At 40.0% G+C, this 18,125-nt stretch overlaps 1 protein-coding gene across 1 annotated transcript in view; it reads right to left on the bottom strand.

Moving 5' to 3' along the window:
- The window catches only part of LOC306751033 (cadherin-7-like), a gene marked incomplete at both ends in the record, with an annotated part of 93,899 nt that overhangs the window by 59,625 nt on the left and 16,149 nt on the right, over positions 1 to 18,125 (bottom strand). The window contains one exon of the mRNA XM_079234544.1: positions 2,318 to 2,612. Within this exon, the coding sequence (XP_079090670.1) occupies positions 2,318 to 2,612 (295 nt within the window). The remainder of the gene's footprint in view (positions 1 to 2,317; positions 2,613 to 18,125) is intronic.

The following is an 18,125-nucleotide window of genomic DNA, read 5'->3' as shown; positions in this document are numbered from 1 at the left end:
AATAACCCAAACAACCTTTGTGAAACTAATATGAGAGGCGCTATGTTAAGTTCAATATAAAGAGCACATACACTACGGTGTATCAATATGGAGGTCACTCTCTCGCTCTGTTTCTTACACACCTGCTAAGCTGAAAAGCCTCAGGATGTTGTTGTGGCTCATTTGCATTTACCAGCATTTTGAGCTGGAGCGTGACCCGTTCTTAACCTTGGAGGAAATCTTGACCATGCAGCAGGAAGCAGTATGTTAAAGGTAGGGTCTGATATGATGGCTTCCTCCAGGACTGCATTTAAAACAGACAGATAAAAGAAATATCTGCTGTGATTAATGCTAATGTGATGAACGGAATTGAAGCCGCTGAGTCCTTACGACATCCAAGGTACCACAAGTATACATTATAATAACTTTAGTTTGACATGTGAGGTTTGTTTGTTGTGACTTTGCCGATCATCTGACTTCATCTTGCACCATCATCGGATACAAAATGTGAATTTGTCCAATACTTTGTGACAAAATACAAATCTTATAGCATTGCCATCAGCCTCAGCTGTAGTTTGTGTTTACTACCAATTAGCTAGAATAAGATAGTGAATATGGCAATCATTATATATTAGCATGACGTCAGCATTTAGTTCAAAGCTTCACATAGCTGCTAGCATGGCTGTAAACTCTTGTCATCTATATTAACTATGATCAACTGACCCTTTGCTAAATCCCACCCCTCATACGCAGACTGGCCAATCATAGCGTAGCGTCGGCTAACTCTGAACAGGTTCCGACAGCTATACGGCTCTACTCCATAGACTCTCATGCAACTGCTTCTAAACATACCCCTTCTAAAATGTTATGTTTCTATGTACAAACCGGTGGAGCTAACATTAGCAGAGTACGTTAGCACATCATAAACCAGCGTTAGCATATCATTGCTATGCAAGCTGAAGGTACACTGAATGTAAACATATGCTGCTTTTGCTTTGTATGATTGCATCAGTGGATGAAGACCTACCCAACTCCACAGGAACAGTGTTGGGGTTTAATTGTATTGTATTCTGTCTCGATTGCCAGGTGGTTCACTGTTACACTGTGATCTGTCGGCTTTAGCTTCTGTCTTTATCTTTTGAACCTGTTTTCACTGCTCGATCAGTTTGAAATCCTGATTATATACTTCAGACGCATATTGTAGACCTTTCTGTCTGCTTCTCTCTGAAATTGCTTTTTTATTTTTTTTTAAATGTATTTATTGAACGATTAAGAATAGTTTGTGACAGTATGGGTTCCATGGTAGCTCTGACAGTTTGATGGAGCAGCAGCGGGGGGGCGGGTCTTAGCAAAGGGTGAACGACACTGAATAGAAGGTAGATAAGAAATGTCTGATAGCTAAATGAAAGTAAAGTGTTTCTTCTACACATTTTGTCGATATCAATTCAATAACTTCAATGAAAAGATAAATAATATAGTGTAATATTTAAAGACCTAGCCCACAAACTGAAAAGAAAGACCTCTCTGATAATCTGGTAATTGTCTGCTTATTGTTATATATATATATATATATATATATATACAAAATCATGGAGCTGCTTTCAGCAACTGTGCTCTAAAAGCAACTACCTGTTCATAATTGCTTTCAATTCAATTTTGCCAGCTTCAAACACTGATTTTTTTTTTCCTTCTAATATTTTTCTCTCAATATATTTTCTGAAGCTCTTTGAATTTTTTAAATGTGCTACATGAATGAAATGCCTTGTCAAATATTCTAAGGGGAGACTTGGGACAAACAGTACAATGTTTGTACACCATCAAACTGAACTGAAGGTTTTTTAAAGCTGAAAAACCACGCGAGGTGAAGAGTACTACTAAGTGCTTATTTATGAGCATACAGTATTCGTGAAAAGAAGAAAGAAGATAATAAACCTGCATGGTCTGGCTAAAGTATGCAAAAATCCAAGTAGTTTAACCAGTACCTCAGTTGACGTGGAGCTCAATTCATGCACAAGAACATGCTCATGCGGGTTAAATTTGGCCCAATGTGATTTGTGCATATTGAGTGTTACAAAGCGAACACGCTGGATTCAAATTAATATTGCAAACTTCCCGATTCCCCCCCATGACCTAAAGACTGAGAGAGATGAAGACAAATTCAGTGAGGTGGAAAATTATCTAATGCAGATGTCGGAGCGAGAGCAAGTCAAAGAGAAAGTGAAAGTATGAGAGTCTGTAAAAAAAAAAAAAAGAAGAGGGATAAAGTAAATGACTGGAATAGGGGAAGATATACAAGAGGGAACTATATGGGATTATATAAGGCTAATGGGAGGCTTACCTAAGGGTGACATCTCTGGTACTCCAGCCAAGTACGGTCCATCTAGAAACTTTGGCTCATTATCGTTGATGTCCTGGACCTTGACCACAAATTCAGACCTGGGCTCCACGGGGATATTGGTGACTCGGTCCACAGCCTGAGCTTGGAGGGTGTAGTAGGCCTGTGCCTCTCGATCAAGGCGCTTTGTGGCGTGGATGTCCCCCGTGTTCTCATCAATGGTGAAGATGGAGGAGGAGCCCTCACCAGTTAACACATACTTCACCTTGCCATCCCCTTTGTCCACATCTGAGTGTAGCTGAAGGGAAAAAGAACATTGGATTAAGGCGGACGTATAAGGAATCTACTGGAGAAAAAATCCTTTCAACATTTTAGGTGTTTTTTTGGTCTTGAAGGATTGATGATTAATGATATCTTACATTATCTATTCAGAGATAACAAGCTAAATTGATGAAACTGGAATGTGAACTCTAATGTATTTTAGAACATTTCATGTCACTGATTTAATTTAATGCAATGTATAAATATATCATATTAACTATTAGTAAAATATGCAAATCTTGTTTAAAATATTCATCTACACCATGTGAATTTCACTGCTGATATGTACAGCAAGCACGCACACACGATATAAGCAAATAGACACCATGTTTATTGGACAAACATACAAATCACATCAAAACATGCAGCATGTATGCATGAATTAATGTTGCTACAAAATAATGGAATGAAATGGTGGCACTTACTGCAACGTCACTGTGACTTGCTTACTAATGTAATACATTACATAACATTACATTTCATTTAGCTGACGCTTTTATCCAAAGCGACTTACAATAAGTGCAATTCCACCATGAGTTACAAACTCAGAACAACAAGAATCAAGAAAGTACAATTTCAATAAAGTTAAACTACAAAGTGCTATCAGTAAGTGCCATCTAAGTGCTACTAAAGTGCTACTACGGTGCTACCTTCTTTATTCAAGGTGTGTTTTTAGTTTGCGACGGAAAATGTAGAGACTTTCTGTTGTCCTGATGTCAATGGGGAGCTCATTCCACCATTGAGGAGCCAGGACAGCAAACAGTCGTGACTTTGTTGAGTGTTTAGCTCGCAGTGACGGAGCTACAAGCCGATCGGCAGAAGCCGAGCATAGCGAACGGGCTGGGGTGTACGGTTTTACCATGTCCTGGATGTAATAGCCATTACAGATGATCAAACTGGCAATTTTCCATTAAAACCTTTCAGAAATAATGACCATTCACCAAATAGATCACCAAATGCGACGCAATGACATATAATTGTCTAGAACGCTGTAATTTGGAACATCGAGATGAAATGTTTCCTCATATGCCAAAAACATTTTGCCAAAGATGTAATGAAAAGCTTTTAAAACGGTGCACTTGGAAAAGTTTCATGCAAAAATACTTCTGCCGCAGGACACTCAACATTAACCTCGTCTTTGGCATCTTTTTCTTAAATTAATCTAATGTCAGGTGTCAATGCTTCTTTTTGCCCACAGATAGTCAAATATTCAAAAAGCCTTTTAAATAGCAGTGAATGAAGTCTCTGTGTTCCATGTTGTGCTTCTTTTCAACCATTTCCTTTGGAATAAAAGGAGCTCATGGTTTGGTGGACGTGAATGTTCTCGGCGGAATTTCTCTTTGACATCTAATTATTAAAGTTGATTTTTTTTCAACAGTTCCCTCTTGTTTCCACCAAGAGCCGCCTATTGATAGCAAAAACGATTCTACAGGTGTTTGCCCCCTGAGAATCAAGAGCAGGATGTCAGGCCACAGTGTCAGATCCGTCCTTTTGAATGGCCACATATAACCCCCTCGTCTGAAATGATCGGCACACCAAATAACATCAAATGCATCTTTTTAGCTCAAAGCATCTGGGCTTTCACTATGAAGTCTGAGTTGTGTTCCTTGAAGTTGATCAAATATTAATAGGAGTTTTTGTAATGTTCGACAAATAGACATACAGGTCTACAAAGAAGTCAGACAAGCTACATTTATATCATTGAACCTGTGCACTGACTACAACAGTGAAACAAGTCATGAGTTTCAAGATGACTTCAAGACCCCTCGTCAAAGTACTACTCCAACAAAAATAATCCTTGAGCAAAAAGAAAGAACACACAGCCTTTTGGAGCATTAAAATTACCATGACAAGTAAGCAACCCTGAATAATCTTGTTTGAAGTCGGAGTCGTATGATGGCCACCGACCACTTCAATGTCTCACCATCAAAGCCATGACAGAAACTGGCATATATCGTCGAGGGAGGCCATTGTTGGGATGGACGGATGGACCATTTTCAACTGTCAGCATTTAGCAGAGTGCGTATTTATGTCTTTACTCCATCACCTCCAACATGACAAAACACCTCAATTAGCAGCATGCAGAGCAAGCTTTTAGTAGATTTTCTTTCAATTATTTTTCGTGACGAGTCTCAATATTTGGTGTGAAAAGTGTGCAGATAGAAAAAAGCTTCAATTGAACCTGTAATTGCAAGACCTCAACAGTGTCCTCAATCTTCCTAGTGTTTTGCAACTGACTGCTTAGAAATCCATAAATTCAGGAAAAGGCCGGTGTGAGTATATCAATCTGTGGGTTTGTTAAAATAGCTCTTTTCAGATAATTGTTTTTCCTACTCATTAAAAGGATGATCCATTTCTGTGGCTTTCTGAAACTGACATTTGGACATTGGTGTGGCTATAAACACTTGCGATCTCTGACGTGGTCAGACAACATGTCTTGCACTAGTTCTGAACGATTATAACCCGACTCCTTGAGACTCTGTGGATCAAATTAACAGACATGATTGGTGACTATGCATGACTGAAGATTGAAGAATACTTAGGATTGTAAACACAGCTCTCACATATTTCAGGACAGAAACTTTCCAACATGATTTGCATTTTGCTTCACGTAAGGAAATGAAATGGTGCAAGTTACTGTGATGCCACCGCCACTTGCTAGAAATTATCAAACATGCAGTTTACCAACAAAACACCTGGTAATAATGGACTCATCTCACATAAAACCCAACCTCAGCCAATGTTAAAAGCACAACATGTGTTTATATCAATGATTATTTGGTAAATTGCATTAATTTTCCTAAAAATGAAAGAAATCCTCAGGAAAAAATGTATCTTAAAATGTAAGGCAAAGCTTTTAAAACATACAAACACAGGTTTTGTGTCTTGGTGCAGACAGGCTTTAGATTCTCAAAGCTTTCACTCCGCCTTCGAGTAAAAATACTTCTGTCGCGGTTGAGGCCCGATAGCTAGTCCAGGTTATCAAAGAGAACATTCTAGACTGCTCCCTGGCTGTGCTTCAAGATCATGTCCTTGAAAATAACAAACGGCACGCAGGGAGACGGGTAAGGCTGAGAACGAGCCCGTGGAAACATCATCATTTGGGTCCGGGAGATCTTCGGCGTATTCCTAACACTTCTTGAGCCCCGCTTGAGGTCAGTAGCCAACTCTCGCTGATGAAAAGCTGTCAGGGTAAAGGCCCGACTTCCACAGTCGTCTGAAGGTTTGTCAAAACCTCTTTGATGTCACATGATTTTACCCTCCTTCCCACACCTGAGCCCGTGCTCAACAGTTTCACTTTCTGCAGTACAGAGTTTGAAGACAGAGAAATTAGAAGATCATTTCTTTCTTTTACTGTCAAAATGGAAGAAAAATATTTCCGCATTGTTTCCAGTGAAGTGTTGTGTTCTTCTTCTCCTGTTGTTCATTGTGTAGCGCAGTGACAAAAGCCAATCATGAGGCGTTTCTTTTTCATATTACAATGCACTCCCACAGTAATATTGTTGAAACTCTTCCTTCAATTTGTCTGTAAATGTCAACAGCTCATTATCGGATAAATAACAGTGGTGTTTCAGGTTCGGAGCCCGCGCTGCAGGGTAGGGGAATGATTAGGTCAATATTATATCGCTGACACTGAAGGAGTACATGCTGAACAATGGATACAACACCAAAGTTCTTAAATTAATGGAATCCATCAGCGCGGGCTGATGGATGCCGCGTTTGGGCCGGGATGATTGCATCGGCTGTGTCCTCGAGCCTCAGCCTGCATATGTCGCCGCTCTTATGGAGCTCCCCGTGTTTGTCCTCTGTCTGCGGCTGTCAGGAGCAAACTTGAGGAAAACTGTCAGCCGTGGAGAAAGTCAACATTTAATCTCGAGGAAGCCATCCGTGGCCGTTGATTTCCAGGCAAATGCCATGGACGAGAAGGACAAAGCCGACAGGTCAAAGGTCAGGCACACTATGTGGTCATTCCAGTGAACTGTTTGCTCTATTTCCCATTCAACGCAGCAACTGTCGCCACATATTCCATCTCTACATCTCATCAACACTGAGCGCTGCATAAGATATGTGTAGCGTGGCGGCTTATTAAAAGCATACCCCGGTCAAATACCTCCCTTTCTCATTAATCTAACCCGTTTGAAAAACCGTCGCTGCTCATTTTCAGGTGGTATTTGAAGTTTCAACTCTAATTACTTTTACTCAGCGCTATAGTTGCTTCACTTGCAAAAAAAAAAAAATGTAAAGACTCCTCTGTAATTCTTTTCTCCGCTTCCCTTGAGGTGGGTCTAACGCAGCGTGCAGCGCGGCGGCGTAGCTCAAAGGCACTCCGAGGGATCGCGAGGGAGGGGTGGAATCTGAACACGAACCCTTCTGAAATCAGTGCTGACACTTATCATCACTTTGTATGCAGGCAGTCCTCCAGGGACCAGCCTGTTAGCTCTGTGTTTGCTTGTTTACCTTGTAGTGAGGGAGAGGGGGGGAAAGCATAAAAGAACCCATAACAACTCAGAGAAACATGCTCGTCCTATCACTGCCACTGCACAATGTGCCCAAATTGTTCTCGCATTTTGGATTTGTGCAATTCGACGCTACATGAGAAATCCTGTTGGAAAGTGTGTAATTCTATTTAGTTCCTCTTTACGCCCATTTTGGGTTGGCACTGTGCAACACAGCGAGTGGAAAAGTATAAATAAATATGAAAATACAAACAAACGCTCAAACCTCAAGATGTATGTTGCGAGCTTTCTATTTGCACCTCCCTTGAGAAAAGAACAAACTCCTCTATTCAACGGGACTGTGCTCAATCCAAAATGGATACAAAAGTCCATACCTACAGGCAACCTGTGAGCAACGCTGGATCCGGTACACCGACACAGCCTCCGCCACTGTTCAAGGGCCCGTAATCAACAATCGCCCTCAAGATATTTCACAGAGCGGCTCAATGTCGGGGGGCTTAACGGGGTCTCTACGAGCAAGGCAGTTTCACAAACAACCTAAAAATATAATGTGACGCATGGGCGACTGCACTCTGACATTGTTTCCTGAAAACCTGCACAGATCAAGCCTTCCCCCCTCTGTGTAAATCACACGCTGTATAATGTTGTTATCATACCCAACAGAAATCATACATTTTCCATGTAAATAAACGTTATATTACAGGAATGGCTGCAATAAAACATACATGAAGCGCACATAAAAGAGGATGGAAGACGACGGGGTTAAGAAGGGTCACTGTGCCGCATAAAAGAGCTGAGGGTGTCGACGGGGGCAGCTGTTACTGACATGCTCGGCTTTTCATCTATTCACTCGGCCATGTTCTGGGGAGTAGCCATGGTGCTGCGCTCTGACAGAGGCTCAGCCGCTCAGCCTTCCCTCTTTCACTTCCAGTCGGGCGCTGGGGGAATTAGCGATCACCATGGAGAAGCTGTTAGCCATCACACGGCGGGGTGCAGATGCACGGGAGCCGCACACATACGGCTCGTAGTCATACTCCCTTAAATGTAGTGAATTATGTCTTTGTGTGTTTCATGTGTAGGTCCCTCCTCCATTATCTTTTATGTTCTATATTGCACATATGTATAGGCTGCTTTTGAATATTTCATCTGATGCTTTTATATATATATATATATATATATTATTTTTTTTTAATTACGTAGTTTTGTGTAATTGCCCCGTCCGACTTGCTTTGCTGCCTGAAGTATTGAATTGTTTCCCTCTGTATTACATATGTACAGCACTTTGTAACAGCGTTTTTCTAAAGCGCATATATAATAGTTATTATTATCTTTGCATGTTTTTGTAAGTGTTTAATGCAAATCTTAAAGCTTTTGACAGTGTGTGTTTGTGTGTTGGTTGTTTGATTTTATTGACTTGCGAAGCACGTCGAGACTTTGTTTTGGAAAATGTGCATTATTGTCATATTCAATCCCCTAAACACTAAAAAATGCCATGATTGTGTGTACTGGTTTGGATTATATGAAATGGAGTCATTGAGACAAGGTAGATTCCAGCGTAAAGGCAATACAGTTTATAAAAAACATAAACCTCTCCGCAATTTGTGAAGCAATTTAAGAGATTTACTGTCACTGAGGATTCTCTCCAACAAAGCTCCATTTATTTTTTCTGAGCAGCAGTATTGTTTTTGGACTCATTTGCAGTTAATCAGTCTATTTTCCCAAAATAACTGTCAGTTATTTACTCTGGCAGATGAAAACCTTCTCAAGCACAAAGATATTGAACGCTGGTGCAGGGTACATTTTCCTTTTTAGCTAAACTCCCTTAAGTATCTGAGGTTCATGTGTCATCTGAAGTGAGTCTGCCATGCTAAGAATTACGCTACCCTAAAGAGCAAATTAGCAGATATTTTAACCACATTGGACGGTTATTTCTGCAGGTAGCTGTCTGGAGAAGTAAAGCTGGGAATTCAGTTTGCACAAAGTATAGTGGCAACAGTAGAAAGCCAAGTTAAAGTAGTTAATGTGTCAGAGGACAGAGCAGCACTCTTTCTTTATTTATTGCACAATTAAAAAAAGATAATTAAAAAGGAATGAGGGTGTATTGACCTTGTTTTGTTGCTTTATTCCAAAAAGTCATTTTCAACACATTTTTGAAATATAATTGGCTAAATATTTCCGCTAACCTCCATGTGTTGTTGAAATAGTACACTGAATTTAAAGCAATAGAGTTAAAAGTAGGTCGTCGAGTTGAATTTCATTTAACATTACAAAAAAAAAACTTTTGTTAACACTGTGAACAACTTACAAATGTCTTAAAACGTGAATTCTTTGCCCGGGAAATATCCTACGCCACTTGCAGTTGAAGTAGAAGAACTTGAAAGCCTCTGAAGTGTCAGCTAAGAACTGAAAGGAGTTGAGGCGTTAGTTGAACTGTTCCAGTTAAAAGCAGTTTAATCACTGAGAGCATTTTCAGTTTTTAAGTTCAAGCCCCGTTAGCGGTTGAATAGCCTCTTGAAGTGTAACCAGTGAGAGCAGTTGAAGGTAGCGCAGCAGAAATAGTTAAAGTGTGTGCATTGCAGTGACGCTATTGAAATAGAAGTAGTTGAAGTGTCACATTAAAGAGTAAAATCATCAAGAGATTTCGTAATTTATTGAACAAACTCCAAAAAGGAGATATTCTGTTTGTCTGTCCCCAATAAGCTGCTTCACAATGAGTGAAAAAGGCAGTTTAAATCTACACAAACAGATGTGTGTGAAGGTTTGACAGCAGGGACAAAGAAAGCTTTTTTTAGAGAATAAATATGAAGATGCAGAGCGGCACTTTCCAGCGGGGATAAGGGATATGGGTTCACGGCTCTCTCTCTCTCGCTCTCCGACGTGGCGACTGTTCACACTCGAGAATCGGCTTTCAATCAAAGTCAGGAATGATTTTCTGAATTGTGACTGCCATTTATACACTTTGTCTCCAGCCGACAGGCGCAGCTCCTATCTGCACCTGCTGGCTGAGTCATAACACCGAGGAGATAATGGCTCCGTTTCCATGTGGGGAGAATGAATTTGGGCCTTTTCAAGGAAATTGAAAGTCAAGATCTCAAAGGCAAAACAAAAGTATATACACACACGTGTGTTAAATCCAAGTTCTGAGTATTTATTAAATTAGCCATTTATGTTTCCTTTAGCGTTTTCACGTTAAATCATAATGAATGTGAATGTCAGTTACATGTATTCATACAATGCAATGTGCTTTATTTGTCCTTTAAACACATGAACTCGTAGCCCGTGATGCATTCAAGAGCCTGTTTTGACAAAGTGAAACAATCCGATCTGACAGGAAACACTGGAGCAGCCAGTGCGTACGTTGGGCCAAAAATAATAAATAATATGCATCAAAGAAATGCCTAACAGGTTACATTTTTTAAATGTTGAAACAACTTTAAACATATCTGCAAAGTCAGAAGAGTATTACAAGTAATACGGACTCTTTTATGGTGTTTGGAGAACAAAATAGATATGATATCTAGTTTTGTCTAGTCATAATTTCAATTGAAGATATTCTCTCACACATCTCTCATGAGATTCTCCACACAACTCAAATCATTAATTCTTACTAGTCTAAATGCAATTAAAAAGATCTCAGATGTAATTAGTGTTATCTGACCACTTGGCACTGTGGATATCTGAAATGTGAATCCCATCAGTACAATAAATAATAAATTATAGAACAGCGCAATGCTTTCTGTGGAGTCATTATAGATATCTTTAAAAGATTTCTGACGAGTTGAAATCTAGCTGCTGTTCTTACCAACCGGAGAGCAATAGCAGATATCTTGAATTATAAATCTGCAATAGGGTCAGATTGTAGTAATTACTATTCAGAATGTATTTGTTGAGGTCTCATATGTAGATAGTTGTGATCAAGTGAAGGTACAGAAGTATTAAGCAGCTGTATCAGTTTTTGTAGATATTAGAATGTGTTAAGAGCGTTATTGTTCAATGAAATGGTTTGACCAAACCCTGTTTGAGTTTGTTTACAAACTTTTTATTAAACAATAGATTATTTAACTACGATATTAATTCTGAATTTCCCTGTCCTTCATTGTACATTTAGCTTTAGCAGTTTCTCTATTTTTCTCCAATTCTCTGCTGTAATCTGGTCCTGGCTTTTTCAAAATATATTATGAAAATATTGCATTGTCTGCATGACACAGTAATACACATGTCATTCATTAATGTATAAATACATTATAAATACTACACATGCTACTTATACATCCACAAACACACAAACAACTACCTGTTTAAGAACAAGAGATGCAGCAGCTCTCACATTAAAGCTGCTCATCCGCTGCCCGACATGAGCTACTTATCAAATGTGACTAAAAATTAACTTTGATTTACTTTTGTACAAGACGTCAGAGTTCGGAGTCGCCCTTAAACACACACACACACACACACACACACACACACACACACACACACGTTAATTAAAGACTTGCTGGAGAGCTTCCCAGGTCTGTCAAGCTGGTGCCCTGACGCCTTTTGTGGCGTGCCAGCCTCGCCGCCGTGCAGATTTATCATCCACATCAATGAAAGTAATCACGCTAGCAATCAGGGCAAGCTTGCACTTATTTTTTTATTTTTCTGTCTGTCTGTGTGTGTGTGTGTGTGTGTGTGCGTGTGTGTGGCATTCAGCTGCCCTCATCATAGAGATGCACATAAATGGAAGACAGGAATAGGCATCCCTTTCAAAGTATCACAGGTGAGGGAATCAAAGCTCTTTTGTCACAAAAAGGCTCCTTAGATGCAATCGGTGTGACGACTGTTTGTATTTTTTCATGTGCAAAGTGAGTACAGGCTACAGCTGACAGTCTATTGAAGGATGAATCACAACCAAAACATGAACAGTAGGGAGGGAACCGTATTTACATAGCGGGTGGCGTCAATACGAGAAATCGTCTTTGTATGCTGCAGCAATATTTAAAATGTAGAAAAGTGACAAAATTGGACAAACAAGCAGTTAGCTTGTTACGGAAATTAGCTTATTTACTCAAAATAAGGTGGACATGTATATCAGTGTGAATGAAGAAGATGAAAAAGCAAACTGCATTGAGCACTATACCTCCATCAGCCTCTCAAAGTCTCTCACTAGCTCCAAAGATGGATGTAGTGCACGTTTTCTTTATCAGAATAAACTGAACTATTCGAAAACGAGGACTTATTTCATTATGTAGAATTGAGGTTTGTCAAAAAATACTAATTGCGAAATGCATTTTGTCATAATTCAATCCATCTAGTCTGTGACTTCTGTGAGGTTTTTGGTGAAAGTGACAGAAACGTTCAAAATAAAATAGTCTCAGAACTTTTTACTCAATTAATTACGAAGGTTAAGTAGAACGGGTCACAACCAAACTGTGACGCTCACACGCCAATTATTTTGCCATTATATCACACAGGGAAGCGCTAAGAGCGAGCATCTTAGCTCATCATAGCTAATGAGGACCAGGGCTATTGATATGTTGATTGGCCATGAGACGGACTAATGAGACGGATTGTGTGGACGGGACAGACGGCGTTCTGACTGACAATGGATCTCTCGATTTTAGCGTTTGAATAACTATGTTTGCAGTAGAAGTTTGTTTGGGTGACATTGCCACAGGCTTATAAATGACATAATTGCCAAAGTACATGCAAAAGTGACAAAAAGAGCTGCTAGGGAAGAGTGCAGGACATGCAGTACAGTGTGAGAGGCCATGGGGGCTATAAATAATATATATATATATATATATATATATATATATATATATATATATATATATATATATATATAAATACCACTTGGCATACCGGACTCAAACTCCTCCAGTGCTTCAACCTTCTGAATCCACTGAAACAACATGTCCCTACTGACTATACCCCTAGGTCATGGATTATGGATACTTTTAATTCATTCATCACAATTTGACACATAATATATTAACGTTCTGATTTTCTACTGAAATGTACAAATCTATGACATCTGCACAGCGCTTGATAAACGGATCTGCTTTCAAATGTGCGAGGATAATATATGTAACTTGTGATTCAGTGGCATTTGTATATAATGTGAAATAAAGCCTATAAAGGCAAAATTGGACGCTTTATTCGTGACAGTTATGTGAAATGCAGGGGAGGCATGTGTGTGATAAAGATTACGAATATGTAGAATAAAATAGAAATAGTAGAAATACAGAGGATAAATATATATATATATATATATATATATATATATATATATATATATACTGATGAGTGTCAAGTATAAAAGGTGTATAGTGTAGTGACGTGTGTACTAAAGTATATATTGGTGCAATTACATGTCTGTATACAATAAAAGTACTTTTGATTGTTAAAATGGTTCACTTTTAACATTTTACTTTTAAAAGCAGATGCCAATCTGAAGGGTATGTAAACAGTATTTATATTCTATGGAGGACATAAAATGTCATTTTTATAAAAGGAGTCTGGCAGACAAGATTATTGGAAAAAAAAGTTAAACCAAATCTATATCAAAATGTACATCTGAATATGCAGATTTCAGCTACTTTTGGGACCAATTTCTGTTCAAACACAAGTTGTTTTTTCTAATAAAATAATACATATAATCCTATTGAGAGATGTTACAAAAAATGCAAAAACAGACCATAAACGTGTGCATGCACAAATTTCAGTTATTGCATTGTGTCTCTCCGTGTCCCTGCCTTGCCATAAACAGACTCCACCGTTATTCACGTTGCTTTGTTCTGCAACGCGGCGTCTGCGGCTGATTGAATTTAACACGAGCAAATAAAGTGCCGCACTGTAGCTTCCAAACATGACAAGTCCGAGCATGACGTGAACAACAATGCACGGAAATGAAAGCTTCTTTTAAAAAAAAACTCTTTGGATCTAGACGATAAACGTGAATGACCTGGTGGTAAATTAAAAAAAATGGCGAGACTTGCTGGAAGGCGATGAGTTTGCAGGTACGCATGAGGCTCATGGTAATTTGTTTCATGATTTAGTTTGTGTACTGCACCTTTAAATCCGACAAAGTGAGATTATCCTTATTTTCGTTTGGAAAAAACATTGTCTATTGTGCAGAAAAGAGAAAAAGGTGAAATCACAAAAGATGTTCAGCAGAGAAAGAATCAACACAGGATTTCAAAAAACTACTGCAAACTACTCTATCATTATATTGTTACCCTAGCGTGTCAGCTGTGTACGGGGAACTCAGTCTGCTCACACACAAAAAAACGCAGTCCACTTTGTGTGATGACGTCTATAAAGTTAAAATGTTGTACAACTTTAGAAAGAGCTCCACTCTGCCAACAAAAGTGACAGGCCTTTCCAAAGTGGCTGCTTTCCATCTGTCTTGCAGCCACTCACCATTGGCTGTCATATTAAAAAAGGACCTGGCAGTTTGTTAAAACGCCTTAAAACTGGCCAAAATGAGGAGGGTATTTCCACTGTACCATGTAGTAGTATCGACTCTACTTTGTGTGTAAAAATGACATTAAACTTCTGCAGTTAAGAAGGCCTCGTTACATATTTTTGGGGATTCTATGTGTCTTTTCTGTGAAAGGTAACTGGATTTGCTCATTTAAACCCGTCCAGGTGGTTTGAGTTCAAACGGCGCTCATGAGTCGTCAAAGTCACGTTTATTAAACTGTGAAGTGGTGTGCAACCGCCTGGGAAGGGATTTCAGGCCAGCACTTCAAGCAGATAATCTCAGATCTGTCTGTCACACACACTGAAGTATCAGCAAAGCATCGGCTGAATCGCCAAGAAAGTTTCCAGACTCTTAGTCCATCGCAAATTACCGTGAATCCACTTAGACGTCATCAAAAAGAAGAATCCTTCTTATTACTCCAGAACATGCCTGAGAATCAACAGGTGTGCAAGTGTTCTACATGCACACGAGAAGCGATTATATCTGTTTCTGCATGACTTTTAATGGTTGCCAATTTGCGGAATTGTCAACAAATATAAGATGAAGAAATGTATGGAAGACTATTGACAATGAAATGTCTGATGGCGTTAACATTGTCACTGTGAGCATATTAGCATGCTGACGCTAGTGTTTAGCTAAAAGCACCCAGCAGCTAGCATGGCTATAGATCAGGGGTCTCAAACTCGCGGCCCGCGGGCCAATTGCGGCCCGCTAGCCGATATTTTGTGGCCCCCTACTTGACATCAAAGTTTAGTGTTAGTGCGGCCGACGCGTTTTTCTGAGGTCCGCGCGCGCGGCCCGTAAGATAACGTTTACTGGACGTTTCTATTAATAGCTCCGTGAAAAAACGGAGTAGAAAAAAGATTCAGATGCTGCTAGATGCGCCAAAGTCTGGAGGTTCCGCCCCACTTCTCTGTGTGATCATACGTGCCTCTCATAGGAGCACACAGCCTGAGGCGTCTGTGTCGAGCTCCACCTTTCACCTGATTTGTTGATTCAGGTGTCAGTCGACATTTTGTGTGAAACTACCCAATGAACACTCAGGAAATCCCTAAGGACCCACCCACCCACATGCGCTGCAAAGATACACTGGTTTTTATTCAGACAGACAACACACTACCACGTGAGAAAAAAAGACCTTTTAGTGTTCTAAAAAATCAACACTGTCCAGAGAGAGACGGCAGCTCTGCTCCGCTCAGCTGTTCAGTTTTACTCTGCGCTAGACACACGACCATGCGCTGGTTAAGAGTACACAGTACACACATACATACACATACATAGTACATATGTTGTTCTGAAAACTGTTCTTGAAAAAACGAAACTGAAACATGCACATTGTGTAAACATTGTAAATAGTTTGTTTTTTTATAGAACATATTTTGACTCAAATATATAGTAAATATTTTGTTTGAAAACAAAAACTGTTGTAATATTAATGTTTCATGTGCACACACCCCATGAAGCTTGATCTGTAGTATGAAGTCATTTCTCAATCCCGAGTCTGTTGCAAATGGATCTTATTGACTTGCAGTGCAACAGAGATCTAAAAGCTAAATTCAGAGGCACAAGGAAAACCAGACATGACGCTTTCTGTGTGGCCCTCCGGTGAGATCACAATACCAGCGGTGGCCCCAAGCCAAATTGAGTTTGAGACCCCTGCTATAGATAGATATCTTTGTCTTGTAAAGATGTAGAATGCAAACCCCTTAACTATTCATGTATTCATCAATTCCCATTATTATTATGTGTCCCGTTGTGCCAATAATGTCAATCAGACCACATTGTGGAGCAGCGCTTTGTGTATGACGATGCATACGCATGCTTTATGCAGCACAGTCAACACATATCCAGCTGGTAACCAGCTGTGGAAAATTAAATAAAAAAACATGTGTCTCTGTGTTCATGTGCCTTGAAAATGATTTGTCTTCAAAGAAAACAAATACCAGATACAAAAGGTTATGCATAAGAAAAAAAAATATCACAATCAAATATTCACATGTGGACCATTATTTAAATGACTCACGTTTTCTTTGGTGATTCAGACAAACACTGCTTTCATGGCATTTATTTGTTGTTTGTTTTTGTTTTTAATGCTTGGGGAAGCATAATTGCTTTTGTTTGTTTACTCCAGTTATTCACACGCACTCAAGCTCTCCCCGGCAAACAGGTTTCGATGGTGTTTGACACACATTATTTTGATTAAAAACCTGTTCAGCGGAGAGTACTCATCGCTCCGAGCACTCGGAGGTGACCGCCCGGTGACAGCGACATCAATAATCTCTTCTCAGGCGACACTCACCTCCAATACACGGACGAAGATGACCGACAAGGACAATGGACAATCCAAATATTGGAGAAGTAGATCAGGAGAATGATAACCACCTTGTTATTACCCATAAATCATAGCTCTTTCAAGAACCGGAGACTGACATTACTTCACCATTTATGCCTGTAACACACAAAAACTGTTTGCCGGGGTTTAGGACATCAGCTCGGCCTGAGACATTTATCGTATGTCTCTCCTAAATCACTTCCTGTCAACCGTCTCCTCTCTAACAAAGCTGCACTTGCCGGTGACGCGATGGGAAAGGGGAGGGGCTTAACGCTTGGACGTGAAGTGAAAGGGCAGGCCTCCTCAGTGTTGGGAATAAATACTGTCGTCGCCAGTGGGAAATGCTCCATTTGTTTAATGTGCCATTTCCAGAAGTGGAACCCTTGTAATCGCACAGACATGGCAAACCTCGCCATGTATACCACCCCTCTGGAATTTGATCAGAGCTGAAACTGTTTACCAATGTTTGCAGCCTGACATTTATTGAAAGTGGCCTTTAGTAAAAGTCATAGCTAAAGCGTGAAGAGGTTTTGTGATGAGCCCGTGAAGCTTCTCCACTTTCTGGGCCAATAAGGCGGAAACCGGTGTGTTAAAAGAGCGATGTATCAGCGGAGGAACAGGTGCAAACAATTATATCTGTATTTACTTAGACGTGTGCAAATGAGAAGTGCGGCTTGCAATCCAGAAGCTTAATTATGTTTAAGGTTTGGAGAGGCACCGAGACACAAGTTCACCAATGTTTGTGGAAGACGAAACGCGCACATTGTTGTGTTTGTGAGCATCTGTGTGTGTTTGTGAGCCATTGTAGTGTCTTTGTTAGTTGGTCCACCACCTGAAATATCAATTATTATTGGATGGGTTGCCACACAATTTGCCACTTGACGAGGGTGGCCTGAACCACAGGTGCTTTACCCATGAGCCTTCATTTTTTTTGTCACCTTCGTGACTTATTTTATTTATTTTCCTTCATGTTGCAGCTCAGGGGGATGAGTGGTTGTCCCGTAACCACAAGGTAGCCGGTTCGACCCCCAGTCCCCCCCCGTAGTTCACATGTTGAAGTGTCCTTGGGCAGCCCACTGCTCCCTAACCAAGAATTGGTCAAATGCAGAGAAGAATTTCCCCAAGGGGATTAATAAAGGATAATTTCTTTTCTATGTTTTTGATATGCCACAGCAGAAGCCGCAGGTAACCAGCCGGGAAGCAGACCGGCAAAGAATGAAGGGAGTAAAAAAA

Source organism: Taurulus bubalis (genome assembly GCF_910589615.1).
Source record: "Taurulus bubalis genome assembly, chromosome: 18".
NCBI lineage: Eukaryota > Metazoa > Chordata > Actinopteri > Perciformes > Cottidae > Taurulus > Taurulus bubalis.
This window is presented reverse-complemented; position numbering and strand designations above follow the sequence as displayed.